Source organism: Solanum verrucosum, unplaced genomic scaffold (genome assembly GCF_900185275.1).
Source record: "Solanum verrucosum unplaced genomic scaffold, falcon-dt-bn FXZP01000268.1, whole genome shotgun sequence".
In the NCBI taxonomy this organism is placed as follows: domain Eukaryota; kingdom Viridiplantae; phylum Streptophyta; class Magnoliopsida; order Solanales; family Solanaceae; genus Solanum; species Solanum verrucosum.
In genome coordinates this window covers 3,176,677-3,200,654 of record NW_026019957.1, presented here as the reverse complement: position 1 = coordinate 3,200,654, position 23,978 = coordinate 3,176,677, and the positions used below count along the sequence as shown (strand labels likewise).

Below are 23,978 nucleotides of genomic sequence, written 5' to 3'. Positions count from 1 at the left end.
TAGTAATTTGACTTGGTCAATATATCATGAATTTATAGATTAATCCAAAATTTAATATGGATTTATCAATAAAATTTCATTGTCTACATATCTGTTAGGCCAAATTAAGCGAGATTATCCAGTTGATCCATCCGATAAGCCCTACATTGAGGTATATATGTTTTCATAAAAACAAAAATAATAAGCAGAGATTTACTACCTACAAGATAACGATATTCTATTCTTTTCATATCCTACTCATAGTATTTCACTAGATATATTGTTATTGTAATAAATAGAAACTTAAATAAATGATTACCAATTTTTTATTCTCTTGCTTAATATATTCTTTAAACTTATTAGGATAAAAATAGTATGTATGTAGACTATATTAACCCAATCTTATAAAGGTTCATAGATTGTTTTCAATAGATCTCGATTAAAATTTCATACTATGCCAAATTTTATTTATTTATTTGAAGGGAACAATCATGTAATTTAATTGACTTTAAAATTTTCATTTTATTCCTAATGAAATGATTAATAACTACACATATATTTATGACTTATTTTAGACTTTATCTTTCTTAAACTTCATATCAAGTCAAACTACATCATATAAATAAAAACGAAGATTAAATTTTGACTAAATATATATATGTATCATTCAATTTTGGATTGACTAAAAAGGAAAGTGAGTCATATAAATTAGACGAAATAATTTTTTTTATGCTATGTGATATATTACGGAGTGAATAGTTTCCAAAAACCTTTTGTTTGAGAGGGATAGTTAAAACCTCTCATAATTTAGGGATAAATAGTTTCAAAAATCATATTTACAAAAATAATTAAGACTTTTCATAGTTTAATCGAGTGTGCCATTATAAGGATGTTTTTAATTAGGGACCTTTAACACTTGGTTTAGATGGTTGTTAGCCTGTTATCCATTGTATTGTATTGTTAGTATAAATACGATGTTTGTTTTGATTGTTACTTAAATTCTATTATATTGTATTGTATTATTTAAATTCATCGTTACGTAATAACGAAAAGACCCGTTCTAAACAGCACACTAGCAAAATTTCCTTTGGATCTCCATTTTACGTGGCAATCCCTCATTGCCTACACCCATATCCAACCGGTCCCACTTCCGATTTTGCAAAATCCACGTGTCTGGCTCAGAACAACCATCTAAACAAAAACAAGTTCTCCATCGTTCCTCTTCGAAATGCCAAAATCACCATGGCCACTTACGTCGTCGCCGGTACCGGCACCACCGCCACCGCTCTCATCGGAAATACTCGCCGGAGATCCTCTTCTGCCGCTCAATTGATTTCTCATCTAGCTCTTAACTTCCCTCATAACCGCTCTTACCGTCGCCGGACGTCGAAAACATTTTCTCCAATCTATGCTTCTGTATCTGCATCTCCAGCGCCGGTTACTAAACCGGATGACCTCGTTGGTGCCATTCTTTCTAAGGTACAGCTACTGGACTTTTATTTGCTGATGATTTTTTTTAAGGAGAAAAAGGGGAAATTGATGAAATTATTACTATTAGAGTTCCTTTTAGGTAGAACAGTAAGATTAGTTGCTTTTTGCAGTCTATAACTAGTAAGTAACCTTAATTTGGCGATACAAACAGCTTGTATGTTTAATTTACTCACTGAGTCCAAATTATCAACAGTGATAAACGGATACTACGATTTCTAGTACATTGCGTGTGACCTACTAGTCAATAAAGTGCATTGAGAACTATAAGGTCTTGGGTGGTCTCAGGTACAAAACTCATCGGAGTCGAAATTTAGTTTCTTCCTATTTGTCCAAACCTTGGTTGAACAGAGTTACCCAATACCTATGCCAGTGAGAGGTAGGAGTATGGTGGAATTTGTCGAGGTGTGGTCAAATTGGCCTAGACACCATATTTATATATAAAAAAAGTTCTTTGTTTTACCCCTCCATAGGAGCTCTTACTCACTCGAACACACAAACTTATGGTTGGAGGTGGAGGGTGCTTATCAACTCCCTTTTATCTGGTTCTTTGTGTTATGCAACCAAAAACCTGAAGTTCAACATCTTAACTGCTATTGCTTATTGTCTGTTCCGAACTGTTGCTTAATGAAGCATCTCCGAAATTTTCGTTTAGTAACTTTCTATTTACCTTTGCTCTTGTGGTCGTTAACCATTTACACAAAGCCTCTTCAAATTAAAGTAGCAAAGTAAGCCAAAATTCAGCACAACCCTGGCCTATCATTGCAATTTGCTGCACACTTAGGTGAAAAACGGATACCTCTGTACTTCAGAAAGAACCCAAAAGGAAATAAGAAGCACAATAAAATCTCTATGTGTGCATTCTCTAGGCTCATCCACTTAAACACCAGTGGTAGAGTTTTGGGCCTCAAATAGTTTGAGAGAAAATAGGCCAGTGCTTCCTTGTAGATTTTAAATGCTTACCAAAAGATTAGGGGAAATCCTGATTAAGAGTCTAACTGGATTGTGCTGCTTCATAAAGTAGTGAAACTAACATCTCGGGGTTAAAGAAGCACAGTAGATCTTACCTACCCAACCACATGGCAAATGCCTTATATTGTAGCAGTTAGCCAATTTGGTTGTATTTTAACTGCATGTGTTACTTACATTATAGTTGCATTCTGAGTACTTTTGTTTAGGAAGTTTTAATAGCATCAGCTGAGCATCATTACTTAACCAGGTTATGCAAACAGATCGAGGGGTTTTGCTGACAAGGGATGAGCACAAAAGTGTAGCCGAAGTGGTTCAAGAATTGCAACGTTTTTGCGTGGATGAACCTGTGAAATGCCCTCTTATATTCGGAGGTAAACATGTTAAGAGAAAGAGTTCTATTAAATTTTCTATGTTAATGTCTCCCAGTTTGACACATTAATTATCGGAAATTATTTTCTATGTTAACGTAGTATATCTGGCCTAGTTACGCATCTTATTTTCTCCTACATTGTGCCTATTTCTAGTAAGGCATGAGTGCACCATTCTTCTGAAGAATTTCCTACCAATTCTTTCTTCTTGTTTTGAACAATGTGTGCACACAAATTAGCATACTCCCCATACATTTTAGAATTTCCACTTTTTAAGTCTGCAGAATATGATCTGTGGAGAGATACTGTGTAAGAATGTATGAACTTGTATACCATAGAATAAAATGCACCAAAATAGGGAATAACCTCTGTAGTTATACATGAGCTGGCTTGAAAACATAAACAAGCTAGAACCTGTTAAGGAAGTTGGGTGCTCACGTTGATTATTTGCACTTAGCATGCATCAAATGTTTTGGATGATAGGTAAAATAACTTCTTTAAAAAATTAACACCCGTTGTGTGACTATCATGTAGTTATTTGTAATATGAGTCCGTGTGTGTGTGTATGTGAGTGTGCGTTTGATTTAACTGTAAGATTTGCTGCTGATGAAAGATGTTAGTTGTTTCTCTGGTTATCTGAAGAGCAATAGTTACTGAAGTTTAATTCTAGCAGTTTATGCATAAAGGCAATAGTTATGTTAACCATGTCTTATAGCAAATCAAAAGCTCCTAAACTGCAATTAATAATGAATTCCTTGCAGAATGGGATGTAGTGTACTGTTCAAATCCCACTTCACCTGGGGGTGGCTATCGGAGTGCATTTGGTCGCCTTTTCTTCAAACAAACGAAATGATTCAGGTTGTTGAAGCCCCTGACATTGTAAGGAACAGAGTTTCCTTTTCGCTTTTGGTTTCCTTGATGGTGAGGTTTCCTTAAAAGGTACGAAAACAGAGGCAAACATGTCCTATTTCCACATTTATCTCTTCTTACACATTCTTTTATCCTTTTATAGAGGAATATAATTGTCTTTGTGTGTTTATATGGTAAGCGTGATTTGCTGCATCAAATGCCAAACATAACAAGGGGAACACTTCCTTAGCATGTCACTGCTTGCAATTAGCATACTCTACAAGAATAATATACAGACATCTGACTGTAATTCGATTCGTTTTGTCTATACACATTTACAGTTTCTGGTTTCTAAGTTGCCCGTATTTAGTTCACAATCTGTTAAATCCTAAACCCTTATAAGGATGTTTTTATATGAAAGCTTTGAGATTAGTGAAGTACACAACAACTAAGCCTTGATGCCTACTAGTTTGGTATCTCCTATGTGAACTTTTGCTTCTGTTATGTCCTATTCTTAGCTAAATTCGCTTACACTTCGTCTCATGAACGAAGGTGTATGACACCTTCTGCTCTAGGCAGCCAAGCACTGATGAAGAACTTGCTCACATAATCATTTCTTAGATTTAATATCGTTGTCCTGATGTACGAGCGAGTATTTAATATGTACTTTCATGCCCAAGACAAAACTTGATACCTCAATTCAAGGTCTAGACTAGTTCATGTTTTGGTGCCCAGTTCTTTTACCATTCTAGTCTGGGATTATTCTAACCACCAGCTTCATGATGCAGGAAAGTTGAATGTTTTAGATGAAAAATGGATCCAAGTTGTGTTCGAACCGCCTGAACTCAAGGTAGGAGGGTTAGATTTTCAGTATGGTGGCGAGAGTGAAGTTAAACTAGAAATAACATACATTGATGAGAAGATCAGATTGGGAAAAGGCTCAAGAGGTTCCTTGTTTGTGTTTCAAAGACGCAAACCTTGAAATGCTAGTCTTTCAAGTTTATTCTTATAGCATACAACCAATTCTATGTACAAACATATCGTAGAAAGTGAAACAAATTGGAACATTGTTCAAAGAGAACTCGTCGCGTTATTCTGGGTGTGTAATGTAAAACTATCACTAACTTCCAGCCTTTGGAACCAAATTTACCAAACTCAGAAAGAAAGTGAATTAATCTTCTGTATCTCTGTGATTTAGTGAAAATTGCTAGCAATAACTGTTGTTTGTTATTGTGTGTGTACTCCCTCTGTTCTGAAATACTTACTTATGTTTCATTTTACGAAAGTCAAACTACATGAAGTTTGATCGACCAACTTAATATGAAAAAGATTGCAACTTATAGAACTTCTCATATAGTTTTTGGGGCATTGAGTCTAAGAAACAAGCAGCAGTTTTCAGCTACAGTACGAATCGATTTGAATTCAAGACTCAAACAATCCATAGCATGCACAAAATGACAGGAAAAAAATGGAGTTACCAAAGACTGCTTCATCTTAACCAGGACCAACTTTAGGAATGTCATAATGCTCAGTAAGATTAGCTAGGTATCGATTAAATTCTTGAATTCTATCGCGGTGGGATTTCTTGGCTTCTTTTGCCAGTCGTTTGATGTTTAGTTTCTCCCACTGCTCGAGGTATTTTCTCTCTGCTAGTGTTAGATGATCGTCATTCTTGGTTACTTGTTCTTTCCTCCCTCTGTCGTCAAGATAACTACCGTCTATATCATCCTCAAGTTGGTTTGTTGTCAATGTGTTGTTTCCACCTGCCATCCACAAACAAGGTTATGTTCAACACACGAAAGTTAGAGTCAAGTCGAATGGACATAATATCCAAGCATGGATTAGTTACATACCATATTTTCTAAACTAAGTTCACAAATTATCAATAAACAAATGCATAATACATAGATGACACCTTAACTAAACACCCCCACATTGAAAATGCACGTTTAGACACCTTAACTTTGTTTAAGTTGGGCTCGTAAACACACTTTTTCGGATGTACATTCTCAAATTGTGCATTTGAGATATGCATTTTCAAAGTTGGGATGTAAAGTTGCTGGTTGAGGCAAAGTTAAGGACATCTATATATTTTGCCATAAACAAACTGTAGATGTTTATGCTTTATCAAGATGAACTACATGATACATATCGATTTTCTTTGCTTTTTCTTCATCTTCACTGAAACAATAGAAATAGCTGCTGATCTCAGATAAAATTACGCGTCTTATGCTAGGGCAGTTCCCTTTGCTAAAAGCCATGAGACTTTAAATAACAAGGTTGTCAAACTCATATTGACACTAAAAAATGAGATTGACAACGGAGACACAAAAGATAAAGCAAACATTAGTGAACAAGGTATTTAACTTTTACAAGGATGAGCACAGAAAACACGATGAAATACAACAACATTGATCCTCTCCAGTAAAACTCTACCAGATGTTCTTTTTGCATAAGTTATAACCACACAGAATTGACTATTTTCAGTATAGGTCGTTAAGATTTTTCTTCTAAAGATCAGCATAGGCTGTTAAAACGCATGACATCTCATGAAGTAGGTGGAATACCATGCCAGTATACATATATACCGCGGCTAGAAATAAGAAGTGCAGTTGAATGTTAAACCTAAGATAACTAGAAACGAACAAAAAGCACCACCCATAAGTAAGGTAAAATGAAACAATCAATTATCAGTTAGGCATGATAACAGAGAGAACAAGATATGATCTTCAATGAGCAAAAGAATGATGCTTCAAACTTTTTTTTTGTTGGTTATTACCTGTCACTTGAGTCACAAGATCATACTGATGCTTGTGTTTCTTTTTCTTTTTCATCCTGTTAGATTTCACATCTAGAGCTTTGCCCTTTAGTCTTAACTTCCCAGCAACAACGTTTTTGTAATCTGACATCTTACCTGATAGAATAAGTTCAAATAAATTAACCTCATAACTTAAACTGGCAATGTGCAACTAGTTCAACACCCCTCCCCCCCTCCTCCCGGGTTATCATGGAGGGTAAGCATGTTCGTTCGGAAATGCTTTATCTATAATATACACATTTCCTCCCCCCTAAAACTAATTTGAGATTGAAGATTCCTCCCCTCCTTTCTCCCTCCAATCCCAGAGTGAAAGATACAATGATAAATAAAGACAGCTCCCCGTAATCAACAACATGATAAAAAGATAACCAAAGCAAAAGAAACAACGGGTAGTGATAGAAATTTAAGACTAACAAAATACCAGATAATACAATATTCCTGGTCAAGATACTACCCCACCCCCCAAAAGCAACATAACATTATGTCATACTTATCGAATCTAGCAAAATTTGCAGGCACACAACATTTCTGGTTTAAACCTTCGTACAATCAAGAGCAATCGCCTCAAGTAAAATTCTTATTAGCGATAATAACAACAAATATGAGCCGAGTGTCTTTCAGAAACAACCTCTCTATCTCCCCGAGGTAGAGGTAAGGTATGCATACACTTTACCCTCCCAGACCCCACTTAGTGGGATTTCACTGTATGCTGTTGTTGTTGATAATAACAGCAAATAGAAGAACAATCCATCTATCATATTCCAATGACCAGTTATAAACTTCAATTTTCGACAAAAATTGCTACTCCTATAATTCAACTTTCAAATAATTTCTTTATAAAAATAACATAGAAGAAAAGATCTTTAAACTCCCACACCAAGCTTCAACAAAGATCTCCACTCAAAGAAATCCATGAACATTTAATCTTTTTCATTTACCTTACCTAAAATCATCCATGTTAAATCTTCATCAATTTCAAAGGGCAAGTTATAACCACCCTTTTTTTTTTTACAAAAAAAAAATCCTATCTTTACCGTCAATGAAATGAATTGAGAATCATGACGTGTCAGGTTCAAATCCCATGTATAAAAACACTAGTATCAACTGTACTAGCTTTGATTAACACACTCCACTTGTGAAATTACACTAAATATATTATTGTTATATCAGTCTTGATGAATAGAGTTATCTGATATCATTAGAGGTGGGAGGTATACTCAAGTTTATCCAGACACCACGATTATTAAAAAGAACTTATCTTTACAGGAATTTCATGTACAATGTCATAAATACACAAACGAAACACTGAATAATTCAACAAACTACGATTAAAAATTCATGTTTTTTTTTCTATTGCCAATTTTGCAGTTTAAATAGGGGAACAATTTGGGGTTGGGGGGGTATTGAGCATACCTGTTTGAGAGTGATGAAGAGAGATCATTACAATCATCAATTGCTAAGGAACAGAGCTCCATTTTAGAGTATCTTGTTTGGTTTCTCGAACATTCTAGGAGTCACTGGAAAACCAAGAAGAAAAAAAGAAAAAAAAAAGAGGAAAAGATTATTCTAATGCCAAACAGGCTCAATTTTTTCGACATGTTATGCGGTGAAGTGGTAGGACTATTTCATCTTAATCAGAGATTTCGATTTAAGTTTCGATTATGAAGAAAATCTTGTTGAGAGTATCACCTCCACCTCTTCAAATGGGTCGTGTAGTGTGCGATCTCAATTTAGTAAGATTTTAATGCAGATATATACTTTAGGATGGTCTTAATCCTTGTAATAGCTTTTTTTAATATACTTATAAAATATTGTGTAATTATAAATTAATTAATTTATTAACTTTTACTACTAACAAAGGTAAAAATGGAAAAAAATATTAATTTTCTCTGATTTTGCTAAAATTAACAATTAAATAGAAACTAATATTATTATACTAAAATATAAAGGAGAACATAGGATAAATTTGGAAGTTTAAAGTTAAATATGAATAAAAATTATTCTTTTTAGAGAAACTAACAAGAAATGGAACACGTAAATTAACATACAAGAAGTTGTTCTTCTAGATGAGAAGCTATTTTTAACATTCTTAGAGAAAGTAGTGAGTTGTATCACATAAATTAAGATATAACAAGTTTGATTGTCGAAGCTGAAATCTCATTCAATTCATAAAAATTCGCCTATTACCCTCGTACTCGCACGCCTACAAACTTGAATGAGGACAATCAGACTAATCCCAAAAAAAAACTCTCACTCGAGAAAGAGGCCCCTTTCTGCCTTTCTTACTTGATTCGTCTTTCATCTCAGTGTCTTATCCAAATTGAATGTATACTATCCCCTATTGGACTAAGGGTTTTGATCGAATATTCATCTCTCTAGCTTCATTCAATCAGTAAGAAAAGAAATATGGAATAAAGAGTTTTCATATTCTAGGTGAGAAGCTATTTTTAACATTCTTTTAGTGAAATTCCTGACTCGACTATTATCGTGCAGTTAGAATGTGAACTTATTCTCTTGCCAAAAGGCCTTCTAACTAGAAATAACTTATTAGAACCCTCCAACAATTCTCACAGTGAACTCGGATTAAAAGTTTTGGATTAAAGTTTCAAACAGCAATTTCACTACATTAATCTGGTCAAAGTAATACATTGATAACTTATTAGAACCCTCCTACAATTCTCACATTGAACTACTACATATTCCTCATAAGTCATAATATTCATTCTCTTCCAGTTAGTTTTCTTCTTCACGAGTCGGCGGCGACAGCAACTGCAGAAGCTTCTGGTAAGGAAAAAATTTTCACAGGTGAAGTTTGGGTTTTGAGTGGAATGTGTGAAGAACCAAGTAACTCCTTCTCCTTCTGGATCCCAGCACCTACGATTTCAAGAACTTTCCGAACTGCATTTGCAAGCTCTATGATGTAATCATCTTCATGATCAATATCGTATAGAGCCTTCTCCATTTTGAATATGTATTCTCTGTTGTTTCCACAGGGACCATGAGCAGTCGCAATTTGCCTGCAAAACGGACATCAAAGGTAGTTGTATCTCAGCCAAAGAGACGGGAGATCTTCATTTTTACACATAAGAGATCATTTCCACGACAAAAGACTACTTATGGACAAAGGAACCAAGTCTTTACCAGGCCATCTCTTCCAACGGGGCAGGCCCTAGATAGTACTTATTATTCACTTTGTCAGGAGTGGATGTAAACCTGAAATGGGAAATTGGAACGATCAACTCAATGTGTATTTTGTCCACATTAACGAACTATATGAAGTTCTTGCACTTAAGCGGGGTACGTTAGAGAAAGTATGAAGGCATCAGCTAAAGAACTTACACTATTACTCCTGTTAAAGCTGGCTGAGCAGAGTCTTCATCCTGAAAGAGTAATTAAGAAAACATGAGGAAAGGAACTTGTTTTCTCTTTACCAGTTCGTTAACTCTCCTCGATAACTTGTGTTGTTCCCATTCCATAAAGAGATGCAAAGACTCAAATAAGTTATTGACTTACCGTGTAGAAGTCTACTAAGGTCTTGCTGTCGTACTCACACTCTCTTCTTTCAAGATACTGTAAAGTAAAGATTAAAGATTCGACATTAGAGTCGAGACGTGCAAGTGCTATGGGAGGATGTGTAGACTAATTGAAGACCGAGGCCCGGAGATGGGAATGGAACAACCATGAACATTATGAGAGATCATTAAAGAATAGTTCACATACCTCCATTGCCTTCTTTTCCTTTTCAGGTCCTCCTCGCACACAATAAACAGCACCCCACTGAAAGAAAAATGCACATATTAGTAATTGACACAAGAAATGGCAAGAACATTCGGCGAGAGATTGAAAAAAAACAACAAGAATTCAATATCAACAACAGTAACCACAATCATAGTCTAAATCACTGAAAGTAGAGTGCAGCAATTATACTCGGAGCTATTGTTCTCACTTCTCACTACACAAGGATGCAACACAAAAGCGCCTTGCATTGCAATTGGCATGTCAAAGAGATTATGTTATACAATTTATGATAGGTATTTAGAACATTAAAGGGACAGAAATAAAATGCAACATTTCTGCTCAAAGACATTCTCATGTAGAATATATTATACTCTGCAGGTAAAGAAAGTAACAAGCTATCATCGACTTACGCAAATAGCTCCTTCGCTTTCTTCCAATGTGCAAGTTCTTGCAGGGTGTTCTGGTGTACCTCTGTGATCAATGCAAGCTGATGCATTCATATAAACACAATTAACATCAAATTAAAAATTCTACGAACAAATATCAAAACTTGAAGCAATGACAAGCCTCGGGGTAACAACAACGTACCAAGATCAAACACACGCTTGTAATCCTTGATGTAACCAATCATTTTCTCATCATATTCAAAACCTGGATTCCATACCAAGGAGCCATAGCCAAAAATCCAGAAGACCATGATTGTGAAAGCTTCTTTAAGCTGAGAACTGCATTATTAACCATAAAATGGATTATTCAAATGGAAATACACTAAAATATACTCTTTTTTCCCCTAAAGAACAACTATAAAAGCAAAAAGTTGCTTTGGGAAACAATTTTTCTCCCAAATTTTGCTTTTGCCACTAGAGATAGAAACAACACTTCAGAGCAGGACAAAATACATCAACAAAATACAACTTTATTTGATTCTTTTCTATTTGTTTCATTGTAATGCACCAAAAAGGTTAAAGGGACCTTGTTTATTACAAAACCTATAAGAAAATAGCTACTTTATTTCCTAAAACAAATACTATTAGTTATAATTTTCCATAAAAGTAACAGCCAAAGTATATATTATCCTAAACAAACTCTTCCAAAGCCAAACCAAAAGCACAAATTGTATTCCCAAAAAATAAATGTTTTGTTGCCATAAACTATGCTACTCGGATACTTCAAAAATGTCATTGGGAGTGTAACTGATCCTCCAAAAGTAGTGCATTTTTTAAGGATCCGACACCAGTTGGAGAGTCCAAGCAATAGTATTCGAGTAATACAACGCACTATACAAGCTCTAAAACACAATATACAATTGATTAAGCACAATGTACAAACATTACGAAAAGATAACATTTTTACACATTTTACTTTGTCATAATAACATTAACCTTACTGTTCATCCACAAAAACCTAATTTGAAGTAAAATAAACGTCCAGAAACAAAATTACAAGCTAAAATCGGGAAAGGAAACCAAGAAACTTCAAAAACGATAACAAATTGCTAATATATCAGCAAAATTAGGAAGAAAAAAACAAAAACAAAAGGAAAAAATCGAAAAATCTTAGTAGCTCGATTAATTAACTACGAACTTTCACCTCGACGGTGAGTTCGAGGTTTCGATTCCTCATCTTGTAATCCCCTCCCTATTTCCCCTTCCCCTTCACTTACTCCTACCCCAATTTTTTTGGTTTTCAATAAAATGGAGATAAAGCAAAGAGAGACTCACCAATATATGCTTCAAATGGATGAAAAGGCAATGTTTTTTTTTCTGAAAAAGGATGAATTTGAGGAAAAAAGAGAAACCCTAGAGGAGAGAGAAGAAAACAGAGAGAGAAACAAAGATATTTGTTTCTTTTTGAATTTTCTCTCTTCTCTAAAAATGGGTTTACTGAAATGGAGGAGGAAACAAGAATAAAGAAAGTATATTTATAGGTGAAGCAGAAAGAAAGGGATTCTATACTTTTTTTTGTACCTAGACACCATGTGGATGCCTGGTCCATCAACATCAATGCATCTGTCCATTTTCATTCATGGGGTTTGGAGGTGGTGGGGGGAGGATTGACGGTATTTGTTTCATATTAATTGTCCATCTTACTGAAAATAAACGTAATTCATATTTTTTTTTATCTATGTTCACTCTTAATTGTCCTGATTTCCTTTTAGAGTCAAATTGTAAAAAAAATAAAATGACTAACATTTTAAGTAGTTTTTATCAAATTGATATGCAAAAAATTGCAATTTCTATAATTTTTGAATATTTATTTTTTTTGTTTAAAATATTGAATTAATGTAATCTAATTAAGTAAATTGACTTTTAAAAACGCACATAACAATTTAAAATGGACGGAAAGAGCATTTTTTTTTTATTATTCTTATGAGTGATTCTTTGTTCAAGAGTGTTTAGCTTTTGAAAAATAGAACTAATTCATATTTTCCTCTTATGATTGATTTTTTTTTTAAGAGTGTTAACTTTGAAAATAGAATTAATTAATACTTTTCTATTTTATTCTTATGATTATTTTTTTAAGAGTGTTAACTTTGAAGATGGAATTAATTAATATTTTTGTGTTTTATTGTTATGATTAAATTTTTTTAAGAGGGTAAACTTTGAAAATAGAATTGATTCATATTTTTCTATTTTACTCTTATGACTAATTCTTTTTTTTTCAAGAGTGTAAAAATTGAAAATAGAATTAATTCAATTTTTTTTCTTATGATTAATTCCTTTTTCAAGAGTTTAAACTTTGAAAATTGAATTAATTCATATTTTTTGTAATTTTATTCTTATTATTAATTTTTTTTCAAGAATGTAAAGTTTGAAAATGGAATTAATTCATATTTTCCTATTTTATTCTTTTGATTTTATGTTTTTTCAAGAGGGTAAAGTTTGAAAATGGAATTAATTCATATTTTCCTATTTTATTCTTATGATTTTATGTTTTTTCAAGAGGGTAAACTTTGAAAATAGAATTAATTCATATTTTCCTATTTTATTCTTATGATTAATTCTTTTTCTCAGGAGTGTAAACTTTGAAAATAGAATTAATTCATAGTTTCCTATCTCATTCTAATTCTATTTTCATCTGCTTTGTCAAATAAATTAAAATAAGTACTTGGAGTCAGCTTTTCAAACTTAAAAGTTCTTTTTGGAAGTTTTGAGATAAAAATTGACATAATTATAACCAAACAAATTTATGCAAAAAGTAGAATAAAAAAAGAAGAAGTAATACTTTTTCTCAAAATAATGATAGTGGTTTTGCGTTAATATCTTAGATGATCATTCAATTAATAGTTATTTTCATAGAAAGTCACGTAATTTTCTTTTAGAGCTTCAAACTTACTCATCAAAAAGCCTATTTGGCATTGCTGCTAAAAACAATTTATTTTTAAAAGTACTTTTTTTTAAATGACTTTTTAGAAAAGTGTTTTTAAAAATAATAATTTATATTTAGCTAATTCCTTTGAAAAATATTTTTAATGAGCAAATTGCGTGAATTGACAAAGTGATACTTGAAAAAACCTTAATTTCTCTTTAAGTATCACTTAATTTCATGCTCATACATTTTCTAAGCTAATTTTGATAGCTTGGTAAAATATGCTATATTGATTTTATATTGTTTTAGTTGGATTCTTAAAATTTCCAAACTCTTATAAAAATTATGTTTAATGTGTGCATGTCACATGACATATTCATATTTTTTATTAAGGAGGTTCGAGATTTAAAGATAAATATAAAACATTAAGTCAATTTCTACTCTTATGTTGAAAGAATTCAGAATCTATATATACTCACATAAAAAATAACTAAGGGATTCGAATGAATATCCTTATTATCCTCCTCGAGTCCTAGATCCGCCCCTACACATAGAGTAATAGTTTTGCAAGGAAAGTTTTGAATGAACCTAGACGGTTTTGTTTGAGTAAATTCATTTCTGCACGTTTAAGACCGGAATTTGAGGCGGGGTGCATGGGAGTGGACCACCAATTTAGTGTAATTTACTTCAACTAGACTAATTACCCATAAAAATATACTTTTTCAGTTTTAAAATATCGTGCTTTTTCATTTATAAGTTTTTTTTTTTTTTTTAAAAAAAAAAACATTGATAGTAGGATTAGAAGGATATTTGACTATTTTACTCATATTATATTTTAAAATATAATTCATTTTTATTAAATATTTACTTTACTCATATGTTATAAATTGAAGTGTTTGTATTTTCATAAACAACTACTAGTAAAATGGATAAAAGATACTTATTCCTTTCATTTTTATTTATCCTCTATTTTAAAAATATTTTTTCACTTTTGCTTTATAACATATCAAGAATTTCTTTTTATTTTACTATAAATATTGTGGTAAAATACTCATATTAACCATTGTTTCTTAAGGGGCGGAATAAATTCAAAGTGGGTAAATAAAAGTGAACAGTACTTATCAATTTTAATATATTTTAAAAATATTTTTATTTTTATTTTTATCTCAATATTAACTACTTACTCACTAAATAATTTAATATGAATATTGTGATATATTGTTTCTTAAAGGATGTGTAAAATTTAAAATGGATAAATAAAAATAAAGGAAAAGAATAGTTAATTTTGTCTTGAAATTTTAAAATATTAGAATATTTTTTTATAAGGACGACAAATATTTTGATATAAATATTTTAAATAAGGACAATAAGTACTTTGAAATGGAGGCAGTAATAATAGAAAATCGTTTAACATACTAGATTCATTGAACCTAGACAATTGTAAAGGGAGAAATTAAATAATTAAAATTTTAAAGAAAGAAATTAAAGGATTATTTAAAGTGCACGATTTCTAAACAAAAAATATTCTTTCTTAAAAATAACCGATTCAAAATAGTTGTTATTTTAGAAAATCGAGTTATACTCCCTTCTTTGTTTTTTATTCGTCATATTTCTCTTCATGAGAATTAATTTGATTAATTTTCGGAGCTAAATTGAACTACAATAATTTAATATTTTAAATGTAAAAGTTAGATATTCAAAAACTATATAAAAATACTATACGTTTCAATTCTTCTTGATGAAAAACTACATCTTAAAATATTGGTCGAAGTTCATGCACTTTGACTCTTAGAAAACGAAATGTAACAAATAAAAAGGACCAAAAAGAGTAATTAATGATTGATTTTCACCTTTATTCTGACTTTATAAATATGGAGAGAGATTAATAAAGGGAAGTATTAAAAAATGTTGTGTAAGAGGCTCTATAAATATTGTCGCATTTGTATTAAATTCTCCATAAATATGTAGTTTTTGAAGGATCCGATACATATCAAACAAAGAAAAATATGTTTCTTACTTTTATTTCACAATTTAATTTTTGGCCACAATGCAAATTTTCAGTGTAGACTTAATTCGAGTTCATAAGCAGATTCAGAATTTAAAGTTTATTCTTATGATTAATTCATTTTTCAAGAGGGTAAATAAGTTTGTAAAATTTTAAAAATAAAATAAAAGTTAAGGAATAAATTAATAAAATTATCTTTTTTATTTATGATTTCTTAACTCTTTATTTGGATGATTGTTATGTATTGTTTCGTAAAATATCATATTAATTGTATTGTACGTATTGTTTTAATGAATATGATGTTTATCTTTCTCTAACATTAACATAATGACACGCATCAACAATTTGAATGTTAAATCTATAAGAAATATAGGATAGGGGGTAGAGCTACTATAAAAGGTAGGTAAAGAATAAAATATGATTATTAAAAAGTATTAAAATAACGACGTGACTACATTGAATTGATCATTATAAAAATGAGATAGGTCAGGTCTCAGGTCTCAAGTCAAGTGTCAGGGTCGGATACTGATCCAAAAGTTGGATCTCAAATGGGATGTTAGGGACAGAGTCGGGTCTCAGAGCGGGATCTAATCTCAAATCAGAGTCGGATGTTGGGGTCAGGGTCAGATCTCGAGTCAAGGTTGAGTCTCGAATCGAGGTTGAATCTTGTGTCGGGTGTCAGGTTTGGATTTCAGTTCAAAAGTTGGATCTTGAGTCGGATGTTGGGGGTCAGGAGTCAAGGTCGGGTCTTGGGTCCCGGGTCAAGGTCGAGTCTCGAATGGAGGTCAGATCTTGGGTTGGGGTCGAGTCTCAGGGTTAGATCCTGCTTCAAAAGTTGGATCCCGAGTCAGATGTTGGTTTTGGGTCCCAGTTCAAAAATTGGGTTTCAGATAGGTCTTGGATTGAGTGTCGAGGTCGGGTGCCTGATTGATTATCGAGGTTGATTTTCAGGTCTGAAACTATTTTTCATAAATATGTTTGGTTATAATTGTCCCAATTTTTCACTCTAAACTTTCAAAAAGAACTTTTAAGTTTCAAAAGTTGATCCACACTCATTTTTAAATTTTTTTTCTTCATTTTTATTTGTTTGTCTAATTTAAATGCCATTTAATTTCTTTTTAAATATCACTTAATTCATGCTCATACGCCTTTTGAAATAATTTTAATAGTTTGGTCAAACAGGTTACACATCAAGTCAAAACAATACATTATTTTTACTCTATTTTAGATAGATTCTCCAAACTTGTAGGAATATATGTATATATATATATATATATATATATATATTTATATACACATTATGTTAGATGTGTGTATGCCACATGATGGATTCTGAATTTTTACTGAAAAATTTCAGAAAATAAAAATATAATGATCAAGATTTGAATTTGAAACTTGAAGATAAATATGAAATTATTAAGTCAATCTCTACGACTTTACCCTTATATTCAAGACATTCAAAATCTATACATACACATAAAAATAACGAAGGGATTCAAATGAATATCCTCGTAGAGTCCTAGATCCACCCCACACCTAGAATAGTAATTTTTGCAAGGAAAGCTTTGAATGAATCTAGGTGTTTTTATAGAGTAAATTCATTTTTCACGTTTTTGACCGGAATTTGTGGCGGGTGCATAGGAGTGGACCACCAATTTAGTACTTTGCTTCAACTAGACTACCAATAAAAATACAGTCTTTGAGTTTTAAAATATCGTGTTTTTTATTTATAAGTTTTTTTTTTTATTAATAGTAAGTGTTTGTAGTTTTCAAGAATAACTACTAGTAAAAATGAATAAAATATATTCCTTTCTTTTACTTTTACTTGTTTCAGTATATTTATAATATTTTTTCACTTTTACTTATCACTTTTAACATATTAAGAAAAAAACATTATTTTTGTTTTACAATAAACATTAGTAACTTATTCCCAAATTATTTTTCAAGACCTAAGACTATACATCAATTAGTATGATATTATGATAAAATACTTATATTAATCTATATTTCTTAAGGGCGGCCTAAGTTCAAAATGGACGAATAAAAGTAAATGGAGGAATACTTGTCAGTTTTAACATACGAGGAAAAGATAATTATTTTTTTCTTGTTTCACGCTGAACATTATATTGATTACTTATTCACTAAATTATTTCCCAAATTCGAAATGAACAAATAAAAATAAACGGAGAGAGTAATTAATTTTGCCTTAAATTTTTAAAATGACAAATATTTTGAGATACTAGATTCATTGAACCTAGACAATTGTGAAGGGAGGAATTAATTAAGTAAAATTTTAAAGAAAGAAATTATATGATGTGATTTTGTCATATTTATTTCTCACTTTAGTGCAGGATTCTAAGCCAAAAAATACTCTTGTTAAAATAACATATTCAAAATAGTTGTTATTTTAGAAAATCGAGTTATACTCCATTTGTTGATTTTTATTCGTCACATTTATCTTCATGAGAATTAATTTGATTAATTTTCAGAGCTAAATTGAATTAGATTAATTTAATATTTCAAATTTAAAAGTTAGATATTCAAAAATTATATAAAAAACACTATAAGTTGCAATCTTTCTTATACTAATATGGTGGAAAAAAATAAATTTAAAATATTGGTCAAAAGTCATGTCCTTTGACTCTTAAGTCTTAGGAAGCGAAATGTGACAAATAAAAAGAAACGGAGAAATAATTAACTATTGATTTTCACCGTAATTCTTACTCAATAAATATGGAGAGAGATTAATATGGTGAAAAGAAAAGGCGAAGTATTAAAAAATGTTGTGCAAGAGGCTCTACAAATGTTATCGCATTTGTATTGAATTCTCCATAAATATGTAGCTTTTGAAGGATTCGATACATGTCAAACAAAAGGAAAACGTATTTCTAGCTTACTATTTCACAATTCAATTTTAGGTCACGTTGCAAATTTTTCAATTTAGACTTTATTCGAGTTAATAAGCAGATTCATAATTTAAAGTTTATAAGCTTCTAGAGTAATCTCAAGTTAATATTATAATAATAACTGAATTAACAAACAAATTCTTCTTTCTCTTTACACCAAATCTGTACAAACTAATAAAAATAGGGGCTATATAATAGCATTTACATCTTGGAAAAGAGGAAGAAAATGTTCTTGTTGTTTCCTATTCGGTGTTCAGTACCCACATTAGAGCACGACTAAATTTAGTTTCGCGCTGGAAAGTCCTTCATTAGGGGTAAAACGCTCCCTAACAAAGGCGACTCCGTACCAGGAAGAAAATGTTACTTACAAATAATAGGACCAAAAAGAGGAATAATGCAAGTCCTTTTTTTCTTACAAGAAAATTATAACTTTAGAACAAAATTCTCATCAATTAGATCCTTGTACTTTATTGGCTTTTTGAGCTCTCGTAGCTCGATGGCATTGTATTCGGATAGCTTAAGTTATCCTGCATAGATCATATAGAAAAAACGTTGTCAATAAAGATCTAATGAAGTTTAGTTTATGGATTTAACGTTATATATACTGACAGTGTAAATAAGAAGGTTACATGATCAGTATATATATATGTTTTAGGTAACTTATCTTATTGTACAGGTTAACGATATCTGATAGTGTATAGAAGTTAAACTCGTAACTTACCCGTGAGAGGGAAACTTGGCTATGATTTGGTGAGATATTTAGATTGTACATAAGTGATGGACATGAATTTTCTTCAGCAAGTGCTCTCAATCTTTCTAACTCTGGCAAGACAACTTTGCCAAGATCCGGTCTGTCTTTTCGTCTTAGCTCAGAACATTGTAACGATAAGTTGGCAAGACGCATAGCCTCATCGAAGGGCCAATCATGAATAGCTGGATCAAGCATTTCGTTAAACGTCCCTTTCTCAATTGCTCTTTCAACATAGTGAGTCAGTCCCATTGGTGATCTCGCGGTTAGTATCTGCAAGAATATGATTCCTAAGGAGTATACATCAGATTTTACACCAAGCATGCCTGTTTGTTGATATTCAGGATCGATATAGCAGAATGTTCCAGCAGTTGATGTCATTCTGTATTGAGTGACAGTGTCTGCTACTGATGGAGGGACTAGTCGGGCTAAGCCAACATCACTTATCTTACTCACAAAGTTGCGATCAAGCAAAATGTTGCCCGGCTTTAGATCACGATGAACTAGTGGTTCTGGTTTGCTTTGGTGTAGGAAAAGTAGACCAGTAGCTATTTCAGAAGCAATCCGAAACCTCTGCTGCCAAGAGAGTGGTGGTGTCTTTCCTCGATGGAATAAACGGTCATCTAAGCTTCCGTTAGACATAAACTCATATACTAAGCACCCGTATTCTGGACAGGCTCCTAGAAGAAGCACCATGTTAGGATGCCGTATGCAGCTCAAGACTTCAATCTGCAGTGGAAGATAAAGAGTTTCCGAAATTAGAAATTGTACTATACTAGTTTAACATGTTAATATATATGCATTATTAAATGGAGCCTTGGAGAAATGGTAAAATTGTCTCCGTGTGACCTATAGGTCAGGGGTTCGAGCTATGGAAGCAGACACTAATGTTTGCATTAGGGTAGACTGCCTGCATCACACCCCTTAGGATGCTGCCCTTGACCAGACCCTGGGTAAATGCGGGATGCCCTTTTTTTATATATGCATTACATTTGGAGCTTTCACTGAATTACCTCTTGTTGAAACTGTTGTCGTCCATGAGTTGCATCAGGACGGAGGACCTTAACTGCAACAGGTGTATGATCCAGATAGCATTTATACACTGGCCCATAGCCTCCTTCTCCAATTTTACGAGTTTGAGCAAAGTAGTCTGTTGCAGATTCGATCTCCTCGATTGTATATTTCCTGTACCTGACATCAGAGTTTGAAAGTTTATTTAGTATCTTATTCTTCTCTTCTGCTTCTTTTAAAGCTTTCATTTCCGCGCTGATTCTCTTCTGAGCTTCTAGTTCTGCAAGCCTCTGAGATGCCTCAGCATGCTCTATAGCTGCTCTAGACTTTGCCTTTTCCCTCTCTGCAAGTGCTAGTGCAGCTTCCTCAGCTAAACGTGCTTCTTCTAATCTTCGTTTTTCTTCCATTTTCCAGCGTTGAAGTTCCATTGCCTGCAAATGGACAGCATGTTAGTACACTCGTAGAATCATTATGAATAATGTGTGAGGAGTAATAGTTTCCTTTATCGTGCCTTTTGTTTTGCTGTAAGTGCTTCCTTGCAAGCCGAACTATACATTTCCATCGTTTGCTTAAGCTCCTGCTTTAGCCTTCTCATTTCTGCTTCTATATCATCCTGTAAGCCAACAGAAATGAATTTTATTTTATAGCCATTCAATGAATAAGAATGTTCAATCAGACAAAAACATATGTTGCAGACCATGAATGATCTAGCAATTTACAAATGCTTACTCCTGGTCCTTGGGAAAATGATGGTCTATCACCGTCCAATAACGTAAGTGATAGCTCTGGTGGAGTGGTGTCCACGGATCTCCGCCCAAACTGTGTGGAATCGAAACTTTGACTATCAAAGTCTGAAAATCCTGAAAGCCGAGGAGGGGTCGGTCCACCACTTTCATAACTATCAGATAATGAAGAATAGATGTTGTCAATGCTTGGCCTTCCAGAACTGACATATGATATGTCAGTGTCTGGCAAAGAGATTTCATATGGCTTTCCATTAGGTCCTTTCCTATGAGTGAATGGAGACCTGTTTAAAATAGTACATTCGACTTAGTCCTTCAGACGCGAAAACTATGCAAAACTATAAATGTCAAAATGTTCTGAAGAACTTGCATCACTGACTATGACATTCTGATCGCGTATGCAACAGATTAAGGTTATCACTTACTTGAAACTCATTGTATCACTTTGAAGTGTAGAAGGCGGAGGATCACAAACAGGCTTCGGACCTCCTGGAAATGAACCTACACAAAGCAGTTAAAGAATGAACCACAGGATGCAGCAAAAACTTGATGGAAGGACTTTACTTTTTTTAGTATTTGGCTCACTTCTTGAATTAGTAGAAGAGGGTGTTGAAGTATCAAATGGAGCAAATTTGGTGCTCACTGGCTGCATCAACTGGTGACGTAGTGGATGGACAAAAGGCGCGGAGCGAGAAGCAGCACGTGTAGATGAGATCTTTCCAGATTTGGAGATGACATGTACAGTACAGAAATCAGGAGCCCCTTTTAAAATGCCTCCTGGTATGTCTTTGGCTTTAAATCTGCAATGCAGACATTCTAAGCCAAGTTTGTAGCATACATATCGACATATTCCTATGAAGATTGTAATATTCGAGGGTTTTAAATTGAACAGACATATATATTCGTGATAGAGTATGACGTCTCATAAAAAAGTCATTTTTAAAGTTCTATATGAAGCAATGTAAGGAAAATCTGCAGCATACAGAGTCATACCTGAGAAGACCGCCTCTCGTTGAAGCACCAACAATCAATACCTCTACTCCTGTTCGAGTCGCATATTCAATGACTGCTCTGGCTACATCCGTGTCGTCTAGCACAATATCATAACATTGTATCTGTGTTTTTAAGGATTAGAAGTGCCAAAGTTAGAAACGCGAAAGCTGAAAGGACATAATTAGTATGACTTGACAAATTTTCTGAAATGTTTGTTACTCTTTTCACATATTTATAGGTGAATTCATCTAAAGTTTTGAGTTACTAACATCTTTTCGTGTACAAAATACTCGAAAAGGAAGAAACAGTTCCTTTGTCTGCTGATCCAATTCAATATTTCCCGATCCACCTTCATCAGAATTCTGGTTTGATTCTGAAATGTAAAATGTACAGAGTTATTTCTGCAACAATGTGATTTCACACTAATTAGAACAACATAATGAAGTAGCAAAAAACATTAGGTGATTTCTTTCCATTTGTCTAAGTTTTGGTGGACAGAGTTATCGATCAACTATAACTCAACTTTGCAATGAACTCCTAACTCTAACACAACCAAATCAGACAAAAAGTTTGATATAAGTCCAATAAGACTTCGACATGCAAAGTATCAATGGATGTGGCTTACTGGTCGATGAAGTGGGATGAAAACCAGAGAGAACAGGGTTCAAACTCATTAAGTAGACAGAGTCATCCGCTATGCAATCATGTTTTGCTAGTTTTGACGTTGCAAATTTGCTTGCTTACAATAACTAGCATAGATTTGATAAAAATGTAAATCGTTCATCGCGCTTAAAGTTTTGCACCTTTCAGCTACTACATCAAAAACTCATCCACCATCAACAACATTTCAAGCACAACTTGAAGTTGATTCCTATCATGGGATCCCAAATGGACACAATTTACTCAATATCTTCATTTTGATTTGTACTAGTGGCCATTCTACCATATCAACATGCACAAACAAATACCATAACTATCTGGTACCTGTGCTGATGATAGGTAACATGTATTCAATGAAATACTCCGCCTACTAACATACACATTCTACTTTAATTTGTAAAAGTGGTCATTCTACGACATCAACATGCACAAACAAATCCCATAACTATATATCTAGTACCCGTGCTAACGGGAGGCAACATATATTCAATGAAATAGTCCTTAATATCTTCATTTTGAGTTGTACAAGTGGCCATTTACAACATCAACATGCACAAACAAATATCATAACTATCTGGTATATGTGTTGATGAGAGGTAACATGTATTCAATGAAACAGTCCTTAGTATCTTCATTTTGATTTGATACTCGTGGCCATTCTACATTATCAACAGGCACAAATAATACCCCATGTTGATGAGAGGTAACATGTATTCAATAAAACACTCCTCCTAAACATAAACATTCTACTTTTTTTTATTTGTAAAAGTGGTCATTCTACAACATTCAACTTGCACAAAGAAATGCCATAACTACCTAGTACTCGTGCTGATGAAAGGTAACATGTATTCAATAAAACACTCCTCCTAAACATAAACATTTCTACTTATTTTGATTTGTAAAAAAGTGGTCATTCTACAACATTCAACATGCACAAACAAATCCCAGAGTCACCCGATACCTGTGTTGGTAGGAGGTAGCAGGTATTCCATGGGATAGTCGAGGTCCAAGCAAGCTGGTCGTACATACACTGTTATTAAAAAAAAACATAACATGCACAAACAAACAAATATTTAAAAGAGAAAGATTAGAAGAATTACTTGAAGATGTGGATTGACCAGATGCATTAGCAGATTGCTTTAATTTGACATGAATCAAAAGAACAGTTTGTCCTCTGGCTAATAGATGATCAACAGTCCATTTTAAAGCAATTTGGCTTCCTCTATCTTTATCTATTGACACTGCTATTAGTTTATTTGGTAGTGGCATTCTTTCTCCACTCATATTTGGTGGTGGTGGCCACATTTTCTTCAATTTCAAAAAAAATTATATATATATTTTCAACAATACATGATCATTCCTATTCTATTATTAATCCAAATATGTATTAC

The 23,978-nt window shown here is 33.0% G+C and overlaps 4 protein-coding genes across 5 annotated transcripts; 1 reads left to right on the top strand and 3 right to left on the bottom strand.

Moving 5' to 3' along the window:
• Positions 1 to 1,221: 1,221 nt before the first annotated feature.
• On the top strand, positions 1,222 to 4,737 carry LOC125814679 (probable plastid-lipid-associated protein 8, chloroplastic). Its single transcript, XM_049494149.1, is given in 6 exon segments — positions 1,222 to 1,458; positions 2,687 to 2,810; positions 3,569 to 3,643; positions 3,646 to 3,708; positions 3,711 to 3,746; positions 4,445 to 4,737. Coding segments are annotated over 6 exon segments (729 nt in total). The 3' UTR covers positions 4,639 to 4,737.
• Positions 4,738 to 5,026: 289 nt separating this feature from the next.
• On the bottom strand, positions 5,027 to 6,572 carry LOC125814692 (uncharacterized). The gene is made up of 2 exons (XM_049494164.1): positions 6,436 to 6,572; positions 5,027 to 5,419 (listed from the first exon to the last, which is right to left on the bottom strand). The coding sequence occupies exons 1-2, from the start codon at positions 6,563 to 6,565 to the stop codon at positions 5,151 to 5,153; spliced, it is 399 nt and encodes a 132-aa protein (XP_049350121.1). The 5' UTR covers positions 6,566 to 6,572; the 3' UTR covers positions 5,027 to 5,150.
• A 2,480-nt stretch (positions 6,573 to 9,052) lies between these two features.
• LOC125814680 (gamma-glutamylcyclotransferase 2-1-like) lies at positions 9,053 to 12,223 on the bottom strand. The gene is made up of 8 exons (XM_049494151.1): positions 11,934 to 12,223; positions 10,801 to 10,937; positions 10,623 to 10,699; positions 10,195 to 10,251; positions 9,988 to 10,044; positions 9,814 to 9,854; positions 9,616 to 9,687; positions 9,053 to 9,491 (listed from the first exon to the last, which is right to left on the bottom strand). The coding sequence occupies exons 2-8, from the start codon at positions 10,907 to 10,909 to the stop codon at positions 9,221 to 9,223; spliced, it is 684 nt and encodes a 227-aa protein (XP_049350108.1). The 5' UTR covers positions 10,910 to 10,937; positions 11,934 to 12,223; the 3' UTR covers positions 9,053 to 9,220.
• A 6,543-nt stretch (positions 12,224 to 18,766) lies between these two features.
• Positions 18,767 to 23,910, bottom strand: LOC125814642 (U-box domain-containing protein 52-like). 2 transcript variants are annotated; one of them, XM_049494112.1, is made up of 11 exons: positions 23,688 to 23,910; positions 23,549 to 23,602; positions 22,197 to 22,300; positions 21,928 to 22,049; positions 21,520 to 21,734; positions 21,360 to 21,435; positions 20,921 to 21,218; positions 20,703 to 20,804; positions 20,194 to 20,622; positions 19,154 to 19,909; positions 18,767 to 18,959 (listed from the first exon to the last, which is right to left on the bottom strand). In XM_049494112.1, exons 1-11 carry the CDS (start codon positions 23,890 to 23,892, stop codon positions 18,900 to 18,902), a joined length of 2,421 nt encoding a protein of 806 aa, XP_049350069.1. In that variant the 5' UTR covers positions 23,893 to 23,910; the 3' UTR covers positions 18,767 to 18,899. The 2 variants fall into 2 exon arrangements, with proteins under 2 accessions (XP_049350069.1, XP_049350070.1); XM_049494113.1 differs by lacking the exon at positions 23,549 to 23,602.
• Between the last annotated feature and the right edge of the window lie 68 nt (positions 23,911 to 23,978).